The following is a 19,213-nucleotide window of genomic DNA, read 5'->3' on the forward strand; positions in this document are numbered from 1 at the left end:
GATCGTTTAAAAGCTATGGGAAGGATCCGAAAGTGTGGAAAGTGGGTGCCGCACGAATTGGACGGAAGGCAGATGGAGAACCGAGAAAACGCCTGTGAAATTTTGCTTCAAAGACACGAAAGAAAATCAGTGTTACACCGAATTGTTACTGGAGACGAAAAATGGATTTATTTTCAAAATCCTAAACGGAAAAAATCGTGGGTCGATTCGGGACAACCATCAACATCGACTGCAAAACCTGATCGATTCGGCAAGAGGGCAACGCTGTGTGTTCGGTGGGATCAGAGAGGTGTGGCGCACCACCAGCTTTTAAAACCTGATGAAACCGTTAATACTGTTCGCTACCGACAACAGCTGATTAATTTAAACAATGCAACGATCGAAAAACCATCAGAATGGGCCAGAAGACACGGGAAGGTAATTTTGCTCCATGCCAACGCACCTGCACACAAAACAACACCGGTTCAGGATACCATCAAAACACTTGGCTGGGAGTTGCTGCCCCATCCGCCGTATTCACCAGACTTGGCTCCTTCGGACTACCATTTGTTTTCACCGATGGGACACGCACTGGCTGAGCAGCACTTCGATCCCTAGGAAGAAGCAGAAAATTGAGTGTCTAATTGGTATGATGCCAAAGGGGCACATTTCTATTGGCGTGGTATCCAGTAATTGCCAGAAAGGTGGTCAAAATGCGTAGAAAGCAATGGTCAATACTTTGAATTAATTGTTTTTTCCTTCCTTGTTAAAATTGGTGATTTATTTTCACAAAACAGCGCTCATTTCACACCGGCAGACCTGGTATATAGTCATACAGTAGTGTGTAATTCATAAAATTTTATTCATTAAACGCCACGCCCCGTCAGTTCCCAACCACCAATCCAGTCACGTGTTACCACACATTTCTTCCGCAATCCTCGTGGTATCCGCAAAACTTGTGAGGGAATTGCCACCGGCCGCTGTCCAGGCTTCGCCTGGTAATGACGTAAATGCCACATTGAATCTGTTTGGAAAATGATCTTTCGTGAGCTTTCTCGAACGATGAAATTGCTGCTGCACTTATGGTTAGACATGGCGCGGCTAGTAGACACCGGACCTGCGGAGGGGAGTTGTTGGTCGAATTGGTTCTGTGCGAAAATGCTTCGATTGCATCCGACTTTCCACACAACAAGCCCCATATCGGTCGTATTGCAGTTGTGTTCCAGCAAAATTCAAAAGAACATTGAGAAAATCGTCGCTTCCCTTGTCGGTCCTCATCCGCACATTTCCGGGTAAAAACCGATGTAAACTTCCCCTCCCTGATGTAAACTATACCTCAGGTACGTCGTGAAGGGCCGTTTTTCTTCTTTTTCGTCTGCGTATTTCGGGGCTACAACGTGTCGGGCAACAACCGAGAAGGGCCTCTTTTGCAAGGTTCCTCCGTCCTTTTAGGGAATGCAAATGTTCCACGCAATGTGGTCGTGGATGGTCGACCAGAGACGAAGTACCTAATGTTTCAAAGCAATCAATACCCCTCAAGTACGTGACGAGGTGCTGTACTGCTCCTTCGTCTGTATCTTCATCAAATCCTTACAGACTCACGTACAGTAAAAGGTTGCTACGAACCAATATGAATGCGAAACACTCGCAAAGAGCTTTGGCACTAACAGATGTCGCTTTGATTTGCATGCGGTAATCCCACATTATCCTAGGAAAAATACAGTGATGAGTACTAGAGCTCATCACACTGTAATAATAAATAATCCACACCATTCTCAGTACCTTTGCACTGTATGTCTCGCGTATGCCCGTACTTTTGCCATCAGGGCAGTAGGTATTCCTTAAGTTCCTAAGGGTAAGTCAGAAGTGTCGGTATGCGTTTAGCAACCCCCTTAAAACAGAGTGTTTATAGTTCGTCTGAGGTTTTCGAGAAAATTACCTGTATAATAAATAATTTTACCGACATAATAAATATAATAAATAAGTCTGAAGATTCCAAAGACTATATGGAGGCTGCATATTCCGAAATGAGCCGATCGGCCAATGCTGGACTGCGATTCCATCATTCTTATATAGAAATTATTTCGTTATTTAAGTTGCCAGAAGATTTATGCGTTGACATTAACGTGCGAACTCGCATTTTGGTGGGGGATTTTGGGGAGACGCCAGTGGCGTATCTGTTTTCCCTCCATCCAAATATGCACCAGTAGCCACCTGAAGCGATGCTTCGAACTAAAACCACTCTCTTCAAATTCAAACAAAATTATTTATTAAACCTTAAATATTGCACATAACTAATAATAATTATTAACAGGTTAATAATAAATTTACATTATTTACATAAACCATATAAAACTACGACAAAATTACACTGAAAAACGCCCCATTATCATATAGTCAACATAACAACTCTACAGATTTATGGTCGATGTCCGATTTAATTAGGGCGATTTCTCATAATATAATACAGACAACCCCCATTTAATGTCCATCCTTCTTACTCTCCTTGTCGTCGTCATCCTTATCCTGATGAGCGGTCATATGTCTGGTCAAATGATGTCGTTCCCTGAACGACTCCGCGCAAACCGGACACTTGAGTTTCTCCTCTCTCCTTCGCTTATGCATGTCGTTCGCGTCGTTTTTGTGGTGCGATCTCATGTGATAAACGAGGTCGGAGGTCATTCTAAATGTTATGTTGCATTTGGCACAAACATTCTGACCGGGAAGCGACAATGCCGCCAACGAGGGGGGCAGGAGGGAGGTCAGAATCGCTGCCGCCGGACCCCGAACATCTGCCCCAAACTTTAACTCGGCGGGAGAGGCGATTTTCAGCAGGTCCTGATTCGGGAATTGATGGTAATTGTAGGCCAAGTCCGGTCTGTACATTGCGGGTCTAAGTTTGGGGAAAGTGGGCTGCATAAGCTCTGGAGCTTTGGTGGCGAGAAAGTGGCCTTCGATCGTAGATTGGGGTTGAAAGTTTTCAGGCATGAAGCCACCACCCTGATACATGGAAGACTTGAAGATTTGGTTCTGTGGGAGCATGCTTGCGGGGAATCCTTGGTACTGCCTGTTCGCGATGGGCGGGGACGGGCTAAGCGAGTTTTGGTAGTTTATGTCCGGGCTTAAGGACAGGCTAGGGCTCATGCGGGCCTCCTTGGACAAATTTACCTTGGTAAAAGCGCTCTTCTGCCCCTCGTAGGGCTTGCTGAGCTTTATCAGCCCCGGATCGTCGAATATTTGCTGTTTCTGAGTGAAGTAACTCTGTCTGTTTCCTTTTAACTCGCACACAGAGTCCTCGATCTCAACCTCAACGTCCTCCTCATCGTTATTGTTGTCGATTTCTTTGCCAAAATTCGAGCTCTTGGGAAGTTTGCGCTGCTTCTCTTTAAGCTTCTCATCGGGCAGCATGAGGAAAGCCACATCGAAGGGTCGCTTCACACTTTTAGACATGATATGCTGATGAGCTTCTTCACACTTCACTTCACCACTCTCGACTTTACCTCTCGTTTGCACATCCATACTTGCACCACTCTCGACCGATGGAAAGCGAAACAAGTAATGCGAAAAACCATACAGCCGGCGTCGAAATATTGCCAGCTTTTCTTCCTACCCCCGGAAAACCAGCTGGAAGCCAGTTTATCCCACCTTTAATGCCAGAAAAAGACGAAAGTCCCTTCTGCGGAATTGGTGTAAGCGAGACGGGCTGCATACGTTTTAAAGAGCGTATTTCGTTTTACTGCACGAACCTTCCTATAGGGGTGAACGTAAGTTTTGGGGTAGCGAACAGACCAATGGAGTTTTAGGTTGGGGCGGAGCCCCCAAATACGGTCCTCCAATACGGTTTTCAATGTATGCCGCATCAAAATCTGAAAAGGATGAGTTGAGGCTCTATTTGGCAGCTTATTCCGGATCGGTATCGACAGATTGTATAGCTTTTATTATAATATGTCACCTTTTTTTTTTAATGTGACATTATGAGCGAGTTCGTAATTATTTATGCGAAACTTCTGGTTCATTGTTATTTGCTCGTAATGGCCGGTTTTAATTAGCCGAATTTATGGGGGAATTTCCGGTGAATTAAATATATTTTCAATGGGTATTAATTTTATATTATTTAATTCTCCTTCGTTTTATTGTTTAACGTATGAACAGGAAGTCCCGGTCGAAATTGAGTCTTCAACCTCCTTTGGAGTGCTTTGACTTCGGTTTCAGATCATTCACCCGCAATGGAAGATCCGTTGCTACTTTAACACTCCGCAGTTAGATAATTATGCCCGTCTAGACGTAATATATGTACGTGCATTACGAGCTTGTTTGTTATTTACATACTTTACGTACGATTGTGAAGTTCGCACCGCACCTTAGGGGAAATGTCCGCTCGCTATCGCCGCGTCCAGCACCTACCCCACTGGGGTGAAAAAAAAAAACATTTTTTTCAAAACGACGCTCAATGCCGCAGCAGAAAAATCCGCATAAAATCATGAGCTAAATGTTTTAAAATTAGGCATATCCGTGATTAATGAAGTATTGTCCGCTTCGCGTCCGTTAATGCCATACTTCCCACCTGAGATTTGCATGTCCTTGAAAGTAATTTTTTAAAGAAAAATTCGTTATTGAGAGGCGATTCTTGAGATTTAGTAATTAAGCCTGCTCCTCGCTGCTGTTAAATGCTTAGGTGAATAACGCCCTAGGGACTCCATATACAGGGTGGCGCAATAGTGTGACAAAGTACCATATCTTCCTTATTTTACAAAATTAAAAAAAAACTGTTCGTATAAAAGTTATACGTGAACATACAGCCTACATTCCAAAAATATTTTTTCTCATATAGGGCGTTGCATAAAGACATGTCAAAATATTTATTCATTTTATTTAACGGAACCCCCTATATATTATTGCATATTTGGATTCCTCGTAAAATTCTCTCCATGGTAGGATAATTAGTTTTAAATTAAATTGGAACGTTGTCTGCTTGTGTCGAAAAATGTTTAAATTTGAAGCAAAACATTATTAATTAATTATTACTAATTATCCTACCATGGAGAGAATTTTACGAGGAATCCAAATATACAATAATATATACGGGGGTTCCGTTAAATAAAATGAATAAATATTTTGACCTGTCTTTATGCAACACCCTATACGATAAAAAATATTTTTAAAATGTAGGCTGTGTGTTCACGTATAACTTTTATAGGAACAGTTTTTTTTTTATTTTGTAAAATAAGGAAGATATGGTACTTTGTCACACTATTGCGCCACCCTGTATGTTCGCGGCCCGTGTCGGCACTTCGAGCACCCTCAAAGCTGATTTTTCCTCACACAAAAATTTTAACGTCACGTGGCTTCTTATTGTAATGTACCCTTAGGCTACGCCTATGAATTTTCACTACCTTAGTGGTATGTCCAGGATGGTCATATGTCGGGAACCCATTATCTTCCAATAAGGGTTACCCTTTATAAAAACTTTCACTCCTCTACCTCGTCAAGACAAAAGTCTAAAGTATCCACATTTTGCTAAAATCAGACTACAGCTGCAACACCCGCGTAAATTATCCTTTCTTACCATTGTCTTGGCTTTACGGGTTAAGAATTTGGAAAGTTACCATGTGTGGGTTATCTTGCTTATTGCCTAAAACCGGAGCACGCCTATGGGTACTGACCCCCATTTTTTTTTAGTACTTAAGATACCCCGAAGCTTGTAACAACCCCCATTTTTAATCATGACGATACAAACGATATAGCTCGATGCTCCCGGAATCTTGTAAAATCCCGCATCCTTAACTCTCTCCATTGAAATGCCAGTTAAAGCCCACGACCTTTAGTTCTGAAACGATTCAGGGTTGTGTGTGTCATAACGAGTGGAATAAAATCTACTGAAGTGTTCCCGAGTTTGTTTCGCGACTTCCATTACGTTATTTGCCATACCTACATCTTACATACCATTACCATATACATACATATTGTAAACCAAACTTCTCTATCCATTTCCAGTATGCGCTACTGAAGTTTGACAATGGATTCGGTACCCCGCGGCTTCTACCACCCGCCAAATGGCAAGAAACACTTCTATGTCCCCATTGCTTTTATTTATACATTTTTTGGTCTGACACTAGCGAATACCAGTTTTGAGATGCAGTAATAAACGTATGGTCTGATCCCAATAAATCCTGCGTTCAACAAACAAACACCTGTGATGGCGATGCGGTCTGTGCACATATGGCACGGCCCGGCATCAATGGCACCCCCTGTAGATTTCAGATGGAGCGGGACATGAACATATTGTAAAGTATTTAGCCGGGGGTTACTGCTTACTGATTCATATGGTCTCCTTTTTTTGTGTTCGCCGGTGACGATTTTGTTGCCGTAGTTTAGGTCTAGATGAGGCCTCCAAAGTCGCAAATTTAATTATCGTTTCGTGCCCTCCGGGCTAACGACTAGAAAAGAAATGTTAAACAACACAATCCGAAGTTTAATCTCCTGACAAACGTATTCTCCAGAGCCTTACAGACAATTATAAGCACATGTGACCTCGGGGCGTGCCATCAATCAGCTTGTCGCGTTCGGGGACAATCGGTAAATCACTTTTTCCAAAAACTCATTTTATTCCCCTGATCTATGACCTCGATCGAGTTGTAGGTAGTCAAGCAACGCTGGAAATTAACTGTTCGGTAATTTTTTCCTCCTCGGAAATTACATCCATTACGTCCGAAAGAAAACCATCATAAAGGCTGCGCGACCATCCTGAAGGAACATCCCGGCAGTTATAAAAGACGATTTCCATCCATACGGATACAGTCCATATAATAATTTCGTGAATCAAATAAAAATAACCATAAATCAGGCGCATTACCATAAACTGACGTAGTATGCAAATGGAATCGTCGCTCCGCAAGACGCCATCTTTCTGCGACAATGATCCCCGAGGTCGTTTTTATCGTCTGGAAAGAGTATGTTCCAGGAAAGATAGGAAGTAACATCAGGAAAGGCCAAATTCTCCAGAATATTATAACGTGGGACTTATTTACACGAAGCTAAATTTTGCTAACTTGGGAGATTTGATAATATGAACGAATGGATCACATTCTGATTTCCCGTACCTACCAACGACATTTTATGACTTCTTTTATTGTCTTATGGCTTTTATTGGCGCAAATTCCCTAGAAATTAACAATACTTTTAATTAAAATGCCCTCTGGCACGGTCCACCATCTAAGGGTTAAGTTTTAAGTACGACATAGGAAATAGAAGAGTTGACGTTCTATGCCTATATATACAGGATGTTCGATTTATCATGCACAATGCGATTTTCTCGAAAATTAAGAATTTAATAAAAAAATGTTTCCAATAAAGTTCGTTTGGGATAAAGGAGCGCTTTTTTTGACATTTTTTTTTCAAAAAAACTGTCATTTAGAAGGCCTTTTCAAGGTCATTCGCATTTTTTCTAATGGAAACCCTGGATTTTTTTTGACAAAAATGGACACATCACTAAAAACTGAAAAACATTTGTTTGAAACATTTTTCGATTCGACGCTTTTTTAGACAGTTTATTCAAAGAAATACTCGAAAATTAAGTAAAGCGTGGAACAACAACATAAAAGTTTTCTAATCCAATAAATGTTCAAAATTTCTTCCACCAACTTCAATACACTTTACAATACGTTTTTTAAACGATTCATGAACACACAATAATGTTTGAGTACTAATTTCCCGAGAAGCTTACCTAATCCGTTGTTTCATATTTTCTGGGGTTGTCGGAATATGATTGTAAACTTTATCCTTCAAATATCCCCATAAAAAAAAATCTGGAGACGTCAAGTCTGGCGATCTTGCCGGCCAGTTGATAGGACCATTCCGTCCAATCCAGCGTTCTGAATAATCACTATCAAGGATTTGTTGTTTTTACGTTTCTTTTTTTGTTTATCAACATTCCCAGTCTCTTCAAACTGCCTCACCAGTCTTTTGAATGTAAATCTTGGCGGCACAACCTTTTCTGGAAATCGTTCAGCGTACATTGTTATTGTCCTTGAAATACCGCGACCACTTTCTCCATAAATAAATAATCATTTCAATTTTTTCTTTTAATAAAAAACACGCCATTATTCTTCAAGTACTTCTTAATCACAAAGAAACAATTCGAACAACACCACTCAACTGCTGCTATGATTTGAACATTTTATTTATTTGCTAAACTTCTCAATGAAATTTTATATTATCGGTTGTTTTTTATTGAAACAATTTGTTTAAAAAAACCTGTAAGGCAATTTGTAAACCTGTCAACGTTAATAAATAGAATTTTGAACATTTATTGGATTAGAAAACTTTTATGTTGTTGTTCCACGCTTTACTTAATTTTCGATTATTTCTTTGAATAAACTATCTAAAAAAGCGTTGAATCGAAAAATGTTTCAAACAAATGTTTTTCAGTTTTTAGTGATGTGTCCATTTTTGTAAAAAAAATCCAGGGTTTATATTAGAAAAAATGCGAATGACCTTGAAAAGGCCTTCTAAATGACAGTTAAAAAAAAAATGTCAAAAAAAGCGCTCCTTTATCCCAAACGAACTTTATTTGAAACATTTTTTTATTAAATTCTTAGTTTTCGAGAAAATCGCATGTGCATGATAAATCGAACACCCTGTATACATATATCTACGCTTTGCTTCGGGCTCTTAATTGCCGACTTAAACTACCGATGAGGCAGCCGTAAAACCGAACCAAATCGAGAAAACCATTAACAAGTTGTACCATCGAATGGTATTATAAATGTTCAGTTCCACGTCACGATCTTTCCGATATTATGGCTTCGCATTTTGCTCATCAGAGGTCGCGTCACAACGTCAATTATGATCGTTAGCATCGAAATGCCAACCATTCGATGCGACAGCTGTCGCCGTCAGTGTCAATGCCCCACGTTCTTTCCACCAGGAGTGGCTCGACATTACTTTTTCTTTCCAATTGAAAACCTTATTCAGTTTTACAACTCCAGACCCTAAATTTAAATCTGGAACCGCCATAAATCGCGCTAAGTGAGATTGGCCTCACTTGCGGTGGAAATCAAGTCGCGGTCCTCGAGTAATTTATGGATGACCGGGGGAGGGCGCGATAATCGTGAATGGCAAAAAAGATAACACAAGCCGATTTTCTTCTTTGGTCGCCCACTCCGGATTCGGTTTCAGTATGCTTTTTAGTGCGCCACCAACTAAACGGTCTCGCATTTCTTTCGGGATTAAGTGATGGCGGAAAAACGACGGAACTAAATAAGATGGAATCCGAGTCGTTTGCATATTTGTTCCAGGACACGCGCGCCATCTGGCCGGTAAAGTGTGAAGCGCGATTATGGCATTTGGCACAATCCTGTTAAATTCTTTCTAGATTTGTTTGCGCGACTGGGCGAGGTCATTGGTAGTTGAATTCATGGCACATCCGCTATCTATTCAAGTTGCTTTGACGTATAGAGACACGAGCGATTTCGAAAATCTTTAAATTCACTACAGCTCGTAGGTATACCGGGTGACCGCACCGAAAAATTGACCTCGATTATGGGGGGTTGCGATCTACAAAGCTCCGATTCGCGAATCTCACTCCAGATGGTGCTCTGATCAAATCCAGTGCATCTCGCCGTCACTGAAAACTTCGTAGGCCATATACTTATGCTCACCTTGTTTGGCCTTAAGGTCAGGCGGCGCGCGCCCCAATCAAAGAGACTGGAATTGTACGGGTCGTCTGGAAAGTATGGCTCTACGATCTGAGAGTATATGGAAGCTTTATTTTACGGCCGACATCTCTGTCAGCCCCGAAGACCTAATCGCGGTAATCGTATCGCGGGCCAAAGCGGATCAAGTGGCCCAGTTTTGATTAATGGTTACCCAATATGATGGGGCGGTAATTTCAATTTATCTACCCTGAGCACGCGGACGTTCGCCGGAAACAAAAACCCGAATTTATGACCAGTTAAGGACTATCGGGTTGGTTCGAAAATTATGCGTTTTGCGCACCGCTCTAATGACCGATGACGACAGGTTTGTTGGTGCGTCGCCATTGCCGGTTCATACATGATCGATTCCAATGGAAACCGCAAATTCACCCCCGCCGGGGGCAACGTTGCTTATTAAAAATATGCTTTTTTCATTAACCTAATCCCCATGCCGTCGGCCCCCGCTGTAATAAAAAAACAAATGCATCCGATTACGAGATCCCCTCAAAACTGTATCTTACAATTTGCGGTTTAGTGCACTGGACAAGAAATAAATATTAAATCCTCTCCCCTATTGGGAACGTCTCGTGGCGCACGATGGTAAGAAAAGGACCATTAAGATACCATCACGATCGGAAAACATAAAAAGCGGCTAATATCGCTAGATAAGTCAAATGGGTTGTTGGGGAAAAATAATCAATTTAATTGCCGCCGATGGTCGGGGCAAGGAGGAATATGTCAATAATGAAAGATGCGACGGCGATCGTCTATGGGTGGAGTGATGTAAATGGTCATTCTGTGCCTTTCTCATCATCTTGTTTCATTGCGACGTAAAACAATTTACTATGGGGGTAAATAAACTGTGTCGCAAAGTGTGAAAATCGGGGGGAAGAGTAATCTGTGGCCCGACACTTGTTCGGGCCTTTTTTACGGAGCAGCAAACTTAATTTTCCGGGTGGTGAACTGAGCCCGGCGCGGACAAGAAAGGCGATATCAGATTAGGGCTCTAAAAATATCAGTTTTACGAATCTGTCCGGCCAGTTCTTATTAAATTAAACTCAACCCTAATCCTAATGGAATTATGACGAAAATGAGAATTCGGGAACCGAGGCCACGATCTTTAGTCCTCACACCGTCGCAATGCTAAAAGGAAAGTCGTATAACACCCGGATGTCTATTTATGGTAATCCGAATCTCTATATTCGCATATTTGGAGCCGCCGACCCATTTACAAAGAGCCTCCGAACCAAAAAGAATCGCATATCGGCATACATTATTGGTCAAAAGAGTCGGAGAGCGTATTCCGGGTGTGAATTATGATTTCGAGTGCGAATCGAATCATATTTTCTTCGGATTCTTAAAAGAGGAGCTTCCTCCCTCTGCCAGGGCCGCACTTCCAACACGGCGTTTTCTCGTTAACCTTCAACCAAAATCGGAAATCGGCGAGTCCTGCCCTGGAACTCACAATTATTCTAACAGAACTGGGGTCACAAATTATTGGGCCGTCGACTTTTTGCGAAACTCAAAATTATTATTGATACGTAGCACTTTGAGGGTGCCAAACAGGCATTTCATATTCATAGTGGGGTTTGTTTAGACGTTCGAAAATACTTATGTTTTGCTTTATTGAGAGCGTCCCATTCCAGGGTGTTAACTTAAATTATGGTTCAGCGGATTTCTCGTTAGATATTCAATATTCCAATAAGATTAATTTAATCTGGGAACTAGGCAGGCTGATGGATGTCAATGCGGCAAAGCCGGAACTGGAGGCCTCAAATTGGGAGGTGTCCTCAATTATCATAATTTAACATATTAACGTATACCACCGGAATTGAGGCGAAAACTGTTACATTTCAAGTAAAATTAAAAGAGGGAGGGTACAGAGTGGCCGGGGAACAATGGTACAAGCAGGTAGCGGTGCCAGAGGGCGAAAAAGTAGAGATCCAGCTGAAAGTGTCTTAAACGAAGTTGCTCGTCTTCGTTCTGCAGAGTAACGGAGTAATTTTTTCTATTCTCTAAATCGAGAACGAATTTCGCAGTTTTTTATCTACGGCCGAAATTGCTCCTGGGTAGGCTCTTGCATCGGTGCCTATGTCCCGAATATTTTCCGAGCTCCTACATTCCCAACTATTTTACGTTAAGAAGGATTCCGCGAAAGAATGCGAATCTCTAACGGTTTTCGATCCATTTTCGACTAAGTGACTGCGGCCATCATCAACGTGCTGTTAGTGCCACTTTCTTGATGCCTCCTACGCGCCAAGTGTAATGCGAAAACGACCGATTTATTGAATTTTTGGAGTGTCACGAAATTTCAAAATTCAAAATCGTAAAATATTAAGCAAAGTGAAAAACACATTTTCTAAGTCTTAAACCAAAATTTTGTCGCGCACTAAATGGGGCCTGTGGCTATTGTTGGCGATTGACTTTACACCCCATGGATATTCCACAGCTCCTCTCTGCGGTTAAAATGGATCGGTACGCCAATGACTTCAAAAAACCTAAAAAAAAAATAATTCAAAAAGTTCCGAGTCGAGACCTTGTGATGGGGACAGAAATTTCTCGCCTCGACCTACAACATCGATGTGGAAAATCGACATTTAAGAGCTTCTTTGGAAATATAGAGCAGCCATCTTGTGTAAACTAAAAACTTTACCGTAGGGCTGAAGGAAGATTCTCCAAAGAGGAAGGGCAGTTCCGATGGTTTGTAAGTTGTCCAGTGCAGCGGACGGGAAGAGTGGACGAAAGATATGCGCATTTAAACAGTTAAAACTGTATTGATGTAGAATAGTTGATTTCCCCGGGGATGATTTTTCAAAACAATATTTTCAAATCATCATATATTTTATATATTTTTTAGGACATTTGTCTGAGTTAGGACGTCTGCTGATTTAGTACTCTTGTGAAGTGCCCCTGACAACTGTGAAACGTGGAAAATAAGTTCAACATATTCACCGTTCAAAGGTCAAAATCGCATTGGCGTAGTCAAATTAACTCTTCGCGGGTAATTATTAAAAATTATAGTTTTAGATCTTCAGGCCATTTTTCGAATATTTACAAAGCTGCACTGGGTTAATCCTCTGGCGAAAAACTCGAAAGCTACGTCAGCACGTCGTTCAATTTCTCAAGGGATTTTCGTACATGCGATATTTTCCTTCCGAGGAAATTTTGAAATTTTCGAAATCCTGTTTTCTCTCTAAGTTGACCAAGCTGGCTCCTGATCTTCGCTTTTCTTCGAACACTTCAATTGACGTCCCGCAACTGTGGAAATTAATTTCCCAATCGCGAAAATCGACGTAAATACGGCCCCACATCTCTGAAACTAAAAGAAAAATTACATCGCGGTTTCCGCACCGGCTTCGTCATAAACGAGTGACTTAAGTCGTTATTACTTAATGAGGTTTTTTGGATTCCCGAGATATCGGCGCGGAAAATGTGATAAATGGAAATTTTTGGAAGTATGCACTCTTAAGCGTTAAATTGGGACATTTATGAAATTCAAACCGGGTTGGACATAAACTGAGAGCTTTTTCAGGCGAAACCCAATACTGTGGAAAACTCTCATAATTCCTACATTACAATGGGTAGCAGGATTTAAAAAGCGCCAGCCCCCTTAACATAAAAACGGAACTCACTGCGGTATGTATGAGAGGAAACAGGAAGTAAGAGTATTCTTTTTGTGAATATTTATACTCTGCTTGATTCTTTTAGAACTAAAGCAAAAAATAGGAAAATGTGTGTAAATTTCACTGCTAAACCAAAAATCTCCCTTTATATTTTTATCTTTTCAATACGTATTTATACTTTGGCCAAAACAAACATCTCGGGTTTGCGCACTAACCAAATCTAGTTTTCAGTATTGGCGAAGCATGACCAGGACAAAGGGCACCACCCCCGGCCAGCATCCCTTGAATACTTTTCAATGCGATTCGTATAACCTGCACATATGTTCACTTGTTTCGGCGAAAGTTAGTTTTGACTCAGTCCCGTACATCCAAAATCTACCCAGGGGATGGGTTGAGGTGAGGGTGGTTCTATACTAATCTCCCTGTTATACTTTACAAAAGGGGATTGCTAATTCCGCTAAGGCCTTGAGTATTTATTCATCTCATCCACTGGATCAAGACTACATTTAATAAGGGGAGGAATAAAAATTAGGGTTGAGCAGTGGCGGAGAGAAGCAGGGTTTGAGAGAGAAAGTGGAGAGAAATTAATCATGTCGCTTTCTGAGGCGTAGCGCCGCAAGTTGCTCGTTTCAGCGACGTCAAGACTGGGATGAGCTCGTTTTATTCTCCAATGTCAGTCCGTAACCGATATGCGTCATTTTGACGTCATTTGAATGCGGGACCGAGCGCGCCTCTGCATATGAGAACATATAATACATCTAGAGCCCCACTTTGACCATATGTTGAGCCCGGCCGCGAACATTCGAACAGATGGGCCTGTACGCCAAAAAGTCATTAGACGATATTGTGCCGGATTGACAAGTGCTTTTGCTAAACACCACTTTATTATGAGCTTTAAATTGGACCGTATAATATGTTAGGTTTGTGGCAAAACCGACAGGAGTGTCCAAATTCAAGGGTAGAAAAAAGAAGAAGAGCAGAAGTGGAATTGTTTAACGGAGACAGACGAGGAGGAAATTAATCCAGTTTCCATGTATTCGTGTGCCTGGAAAGCAATGAATTTGAAGAAATACATGAGAACATTCAATTGGGAAAAATAAGGCCCTAAGAATATAGGACAAGTAGCCTGAAGTAATTTTACAATTTAATAGTACAGGGTGTCCCAATAAAAGCGCCAAACTAAAATTTGGGGCCATTTTTCCTGTTGTGCTTTGACTGCTAAAATTTTTACCGGCACCGGTACCGATGTTGCAATTATATTCCTCTTCACCATGCTGGATTTCAGTGTTAGATAATCACGTCTTTTTTTTTCGGTTTTTAAAAAATTTTTTGCCGTATTTTCAAATTGCATTTAGAAATTCACCGGAAACTCTTAAAAATCACCAGTTACACAAAGTATAATTTGTTTATCGAAAATATGCAAAAATGTTCTTAACGTCTCAGTAAATACCAAATGGAATTTGGCTCATATAAGAATACACGTGAGTCGTGACAGTCTGTACTAATTCCAAAAAAGCTAATAAAAGGACATATAAAACAGTATATTAGGTCAAGTAAAGTGCTCTAAAGGACATGGGAGCGTTATTTATACAGGATGGGCCAATGAAAACGAAACAAGGCCGATTTCTCATATACACTATTCAAAAAAAAAAAATCGCTGAGACCCGTCGATTTTTGGTGCGAGGGGGAAATCTTCTGCGACCACTGTCAACCTTGCCACGTTCAACCCCTTGGCGGGGGAAGGCGCAACCCCTAAACCTTAAATGGGATTGGGGGTCAAGTGATGCCTCATTTTAAAGATAATCGAATTCTCTTGTCAACGCTCAATCAAGTTTTTTGAATTTGATGCAGTAGTTTTCGAGAAATCACCTTATAAATGTCGAAGAAGCCAACATTGAACAAATAATAGCGTTTTTTCGTTTCGTAACTTGCATTAAAAGAAATTGTAGGGAAAATTATTCTTTCTGAACACAGATTTAAGTTTCTGATAGTAACTTTACAATAGGGGAGTGATTTCAAACATATATCTGCAATTTTACTGACTTCCTAATTTAACAAATGTTCAACATGTTGCCCTCCTGCTTCCATACAGAAATAGAGGTTTTGTTCAGAACGATCTCGGACAGTGTGAAGCATTTCAGGTGTGGTCTTGCGACATTCGTCAATGATTTGTTGACGTAAAAAATTTAGAGACTCTGACTGAGTTTTGCCAATTTTACTCTTTAAGTCACCGCAGAGAAAAAAATCTAGCGGACTTAAATCTGGAGATCTTGCGGGCCACTCCACCGGTCCTGTTCGGCCCATCCATCTATCGGGGAAAATTTGATTTTTGCTTTTGTTGGCCCACCCTGCATACACATTTTTTTAAATACAAATTTGTTACTGGTACTTTAGCATGTTTCCTCAGTTTTGAACACTTTTCAGTTTCTCCCCAGTGCACGATCCTTACGAATGCGCTTTTTTCCATCGTCCGATTTTTCAGGCTTTTTCGAAACTTTACACTTTGTTATACGTGTTTCAACGTCGAAAATTTTATTACTTATTCTATTAAATCTGATATTCCAGACAATTTTTTACCGTTATCTAGAAATGCTTGCCCATTCTACTCTTCTGGCAACAGTGATTAAATTATAGACCTCTACATCCAGGCGACAAAACGAGTGCTACAGGAGAAAAAAAATCTAACCTTCCATTAATTTCCCTCGGCAACAAAAGACTGACGAAATAACTAATGAAAGCCGTTAAAACAAAGAACGAACAAAAGCAAAAAACTCGTTATCGCAGCTAAAATATTTTTGGTCGATTAACTTATGGTGTGAGTTTAGGAGCATATAGTAAGGGGCGTTCATTAATCATCCCCTACAATGATACGGCGATTTTTGTTGGACTCGTTTAAAAACAACGGATAAATTATGGCCCCTTTCATTGTCCGATCGGGTGTTAAGATTTTTAAAAGTCGTTCGCGAAACATGAAAAACATCATTAATATTGAACAAGTTTCCCTTCTGCAACTTGTGCGAGATGAATTAAATGGACGCTCTCACTGAAATTGAAATCCTGAGGAGTATTATAACCTTTTACGAGATATAAACTTCATTTTCTTCCACTTCAGCGTCGACAATATCACTAACGCAATTGAGATATATATCTTTTTACTGCCCAGGGCGAACTTTGCCAATATGACAGCTCATAAAATAACCGAATGTCCGATGGGAGCGTAATAGAATTTAGATTGCCACCTTCGATATCGAATGCTCAAAGGACACTTTAAATGGAGTCTGCGGAGCGTCATCAGGGGGGAGCCGGCGAAGTCCGGCAATATGAATCAGTTGAGCAAAGTATCGTTTAACTCAAGGACTCGTAATAATTAACTTAATGGCCTCGAAACAAGATTGCATTCAAATGTGTAGCGACAGGGTTGTTTCTTTATCTCCGCAACCAGTGAATGCTAAAAAAACAATCCCTATGGCAACCAAATCAGGGCAAATGCCGTTTATATGAAGGGGTATAAAAGTTTGGAACTGAAGTTATAGAGATTTTCTGGCGGTAACCCGTAGCATAACAAACGGACCGATGAAACATTTAATGTTATCCGGAGCACTTCTGGACAGATCTCGATGGACGAGGCTGGAATACTGATGTAATCAGATAGGTAGGGTCTTACGGGTTTTTAGGGTAAAGTGCTGTCCCTGAAGGTTTTGATTAAATAGTAGGCAGTATTGGAAGGCTTCAAAACACAAAAGCGGAAGAGGAAAGGGGGGGAGGGGGGAAATTGTCTGACAATTTAATGTAAATAAACAAATACAAATTTTATTAAAAAAATATCGCATAAACATGTTATCGTAGAAAAATCCCTTTATTGTAGTTCAGATTAGTTCAGGTTGCGAAGTAACGACCATGCCAGTGGTTAGGACCATCTACCGACAAAATTCCAAAGCTTTACAACTCCACATTGATCTCGCGTCCCGTTATCGATCATAGATGCCGCTCGAGCGGAAATTGGATCCATACGGTTTTCCCCCTGCTACTAATCGATCTGTTTTTTAACGCACATCGTGTTCATAGATGTCGCAGTAATGAAAAAGATTTTTTTAAATCAATTATCTTCAAACTTCTTCCTAGAGAATTCCCTACGTAAAGTGGCTGTTATCTTAACAATCTCATTAATACTCGACCATATATTAAACTGAAAACAGTCTATAATCACTACAACAATTATCTGAGACAAGATTTCTATGTTGATTTATTACATAAAAAACAATGTGTTATTCCTATTACATAACTGTTAGATAACACTACCTACGGTTAAGGCAAACATAAAGATATTTTACGCAATAGTTACTCGGTTGCTGATGGGAGCTCATCGCCCATGGCTTCATTTCTTTGAAAATATAAACCGGTACATGGATGCTCCTGCGATGCTGCCCAGAATGGGAGCCGCCCAATACAACTAACATACAGAAATATCATATAACTCGAAGCAGAAGAGAGACGTTCATCGTTCAGACATCCGTCATTTTATGATCCGCGGATAGTTCGTTTTATTGTATTTGGATGACGGATGCATGTAATATATACTTCCTTTTACTATCAGGTAGTTAACTTCCATGCAAATGATGGAATCCAGGTATTAACGCATTTTTCTTTTGGTTTCCATGGAAATAGTCTTCCTGACAATATCAAATAAATTGGATCTTAAACTTACCCAGTGATATTCCCAATCGCCATTTAGAAGGGCAGGAGCGAAACTCCTAGCAGGGTTCATATGACATCCGGTATAAGAGCCCTAATAATTTTTCAAAATCGTCATAAACCCCGTTTGATGAGTTGTACTATGCTTACTACAGCTATGGAGAGAGCAGCGACAGTGAAGGCGAATTTTACAGGTGCGGAATCAACTTTGTCGCTGTTTCTATGGTCCCACACAGCTGCGCAAACCAATAACAAGATCAAAGTAGACAGGAATTCTACTATAAAAGCCTGAACTAGGGTTATATCTGGATGCATTGTTGGTGAACACACCCCTGCTTTCTTCTGCAGAGTTCCGTTGATGCTGTTGACGTGATTTCCAACGTATTCCAACGGGGTTACTAGCTAGATTCACTCGGTAAGCTTATTGACAAGGCGTTTTTACCTCCAGGTTACCATGAGAAGGGCGAAGCCCGTTACTGCCCCAACCATTTGACCCATGAAATATATTGGGAGGTTAATTAAAGGGAAATTGCCCAATACCACTGCTCCCACAGTAACCGCTGGGTTGATGTGCGCTTGGGATATATGTCCAAACGCCTATACATAAGGCAACGTAAGTTTTAATTAGCTTCAAGACGTTCACTTACCGTGATGGCAATCAATACTGCGAAACCAAAAACGAGTCCCGACTGCCCCGCAGAAGTGACCTCTCCAGAGAGTCCCGTTACTCCACCCATGCACCCCACAAACATCAAGATGGCGGTCGCGACTACTTCTCCAGCACACAAAATAGTCCTCTCCAATGGGGACGTTCCATCTCTGATTTTGATTATTTTGTCCATGTTTGACGGAAAATCGCGAACTAGAGTGAAGTCAATAATGTTCAGTCAGTCAACTTCTGAATACTGATGCCTGAATGTCTTATCTTTTATCCACCTAATATTGCTCTGCAATTAACTGGGTAATATTCAGATTGAATCCAATAAACAATAATCATAAACGTATCATAAAGGTATCTGCGACGGCATTACAACACTTGCTGATTTGAATGGCTGTGGGGATTAAGTGGGTATTCTGGTCCTAGGAAAATGGTCTTGGGGGTTGGGAACTGTTTTCCATGGTAAAATGTGGAGTTCAAATCACAAGTTGATTAAAATTCGTCATTTTTCGATTGAAAAAAAAATGTTTCTTGATATTATGGTGAAGGGACGTTCTTCAGACATC

At 40.8% G+C, this 19,213-nt stretch overlaps 3 protein-coding genes across 3 annotated transcripts in view; 1 reads left to right on the forward strand and 2 right to left on the reverse strand.

Annotated features, from left to right (window-relative positions):
• LOC136348773 (homeobox protein six1-like) overlaps window positions 1-19,213 on the forward strand; it is a 114,379-nt gene that overhangs the window by 17,620 nt on the left and 77,546 nt on the right. The gene's annotated exons all lie outside the window — the stretch shown is intronic.
• Window positions 2,297-3,552, reverse strand: LOC136348758 (uncharacterized). Its single transcript, XM_066299888.1, has one exon. It carries the CDS (start codon window positions 3,496-3,498, stop codon window positions 2,461-2,463), a length of 1,038 nt encoding a protein of 345 aa, XP_066155985.1. The 5' UTR covers window positions 3,499-3,552; the 3' UTR covers window positions 2,297-2,460.
• Window positions 17,081-19,175, reverse strand: LOC136348776 (aquaporin AQPcic-like). Its single transcript, XM_066299918.1, has 5 exons — window positions 18,637-19,175; window positions 18,443-18,586; window positions 18,140-18,391; window positions 18,003-18,083; window positions 17,081-17,747 (listed from the first exon to the last, which is right to left on the reverse strand). Exons 1-5 carry the CDS (start codon window positions 18,829-18,831, stop codon window positions 17,673-17,675), a joined length of 747 nt encoding a protein of 248 aa, XP_066156015.1. The 5' UTR covers window positions 18,832-19,175; the 3' UTR covers window positions 17,081-17,672.

Source organism: Euwallacea fornicatus, chromosome 35 (genome assembly GCF_040115645.1).
Source record: "Euwallacea fornicatus isolate EFF26 chromosome 35, ASM4011564v1, whole genome shotgun sequence".
Lineage (NCBI taxonomy): Eukaryota > Metazoa > Arthropoda > Insecta > Coleoptera > Curculionidae > Euwallacea > Euwallacea fornicatus.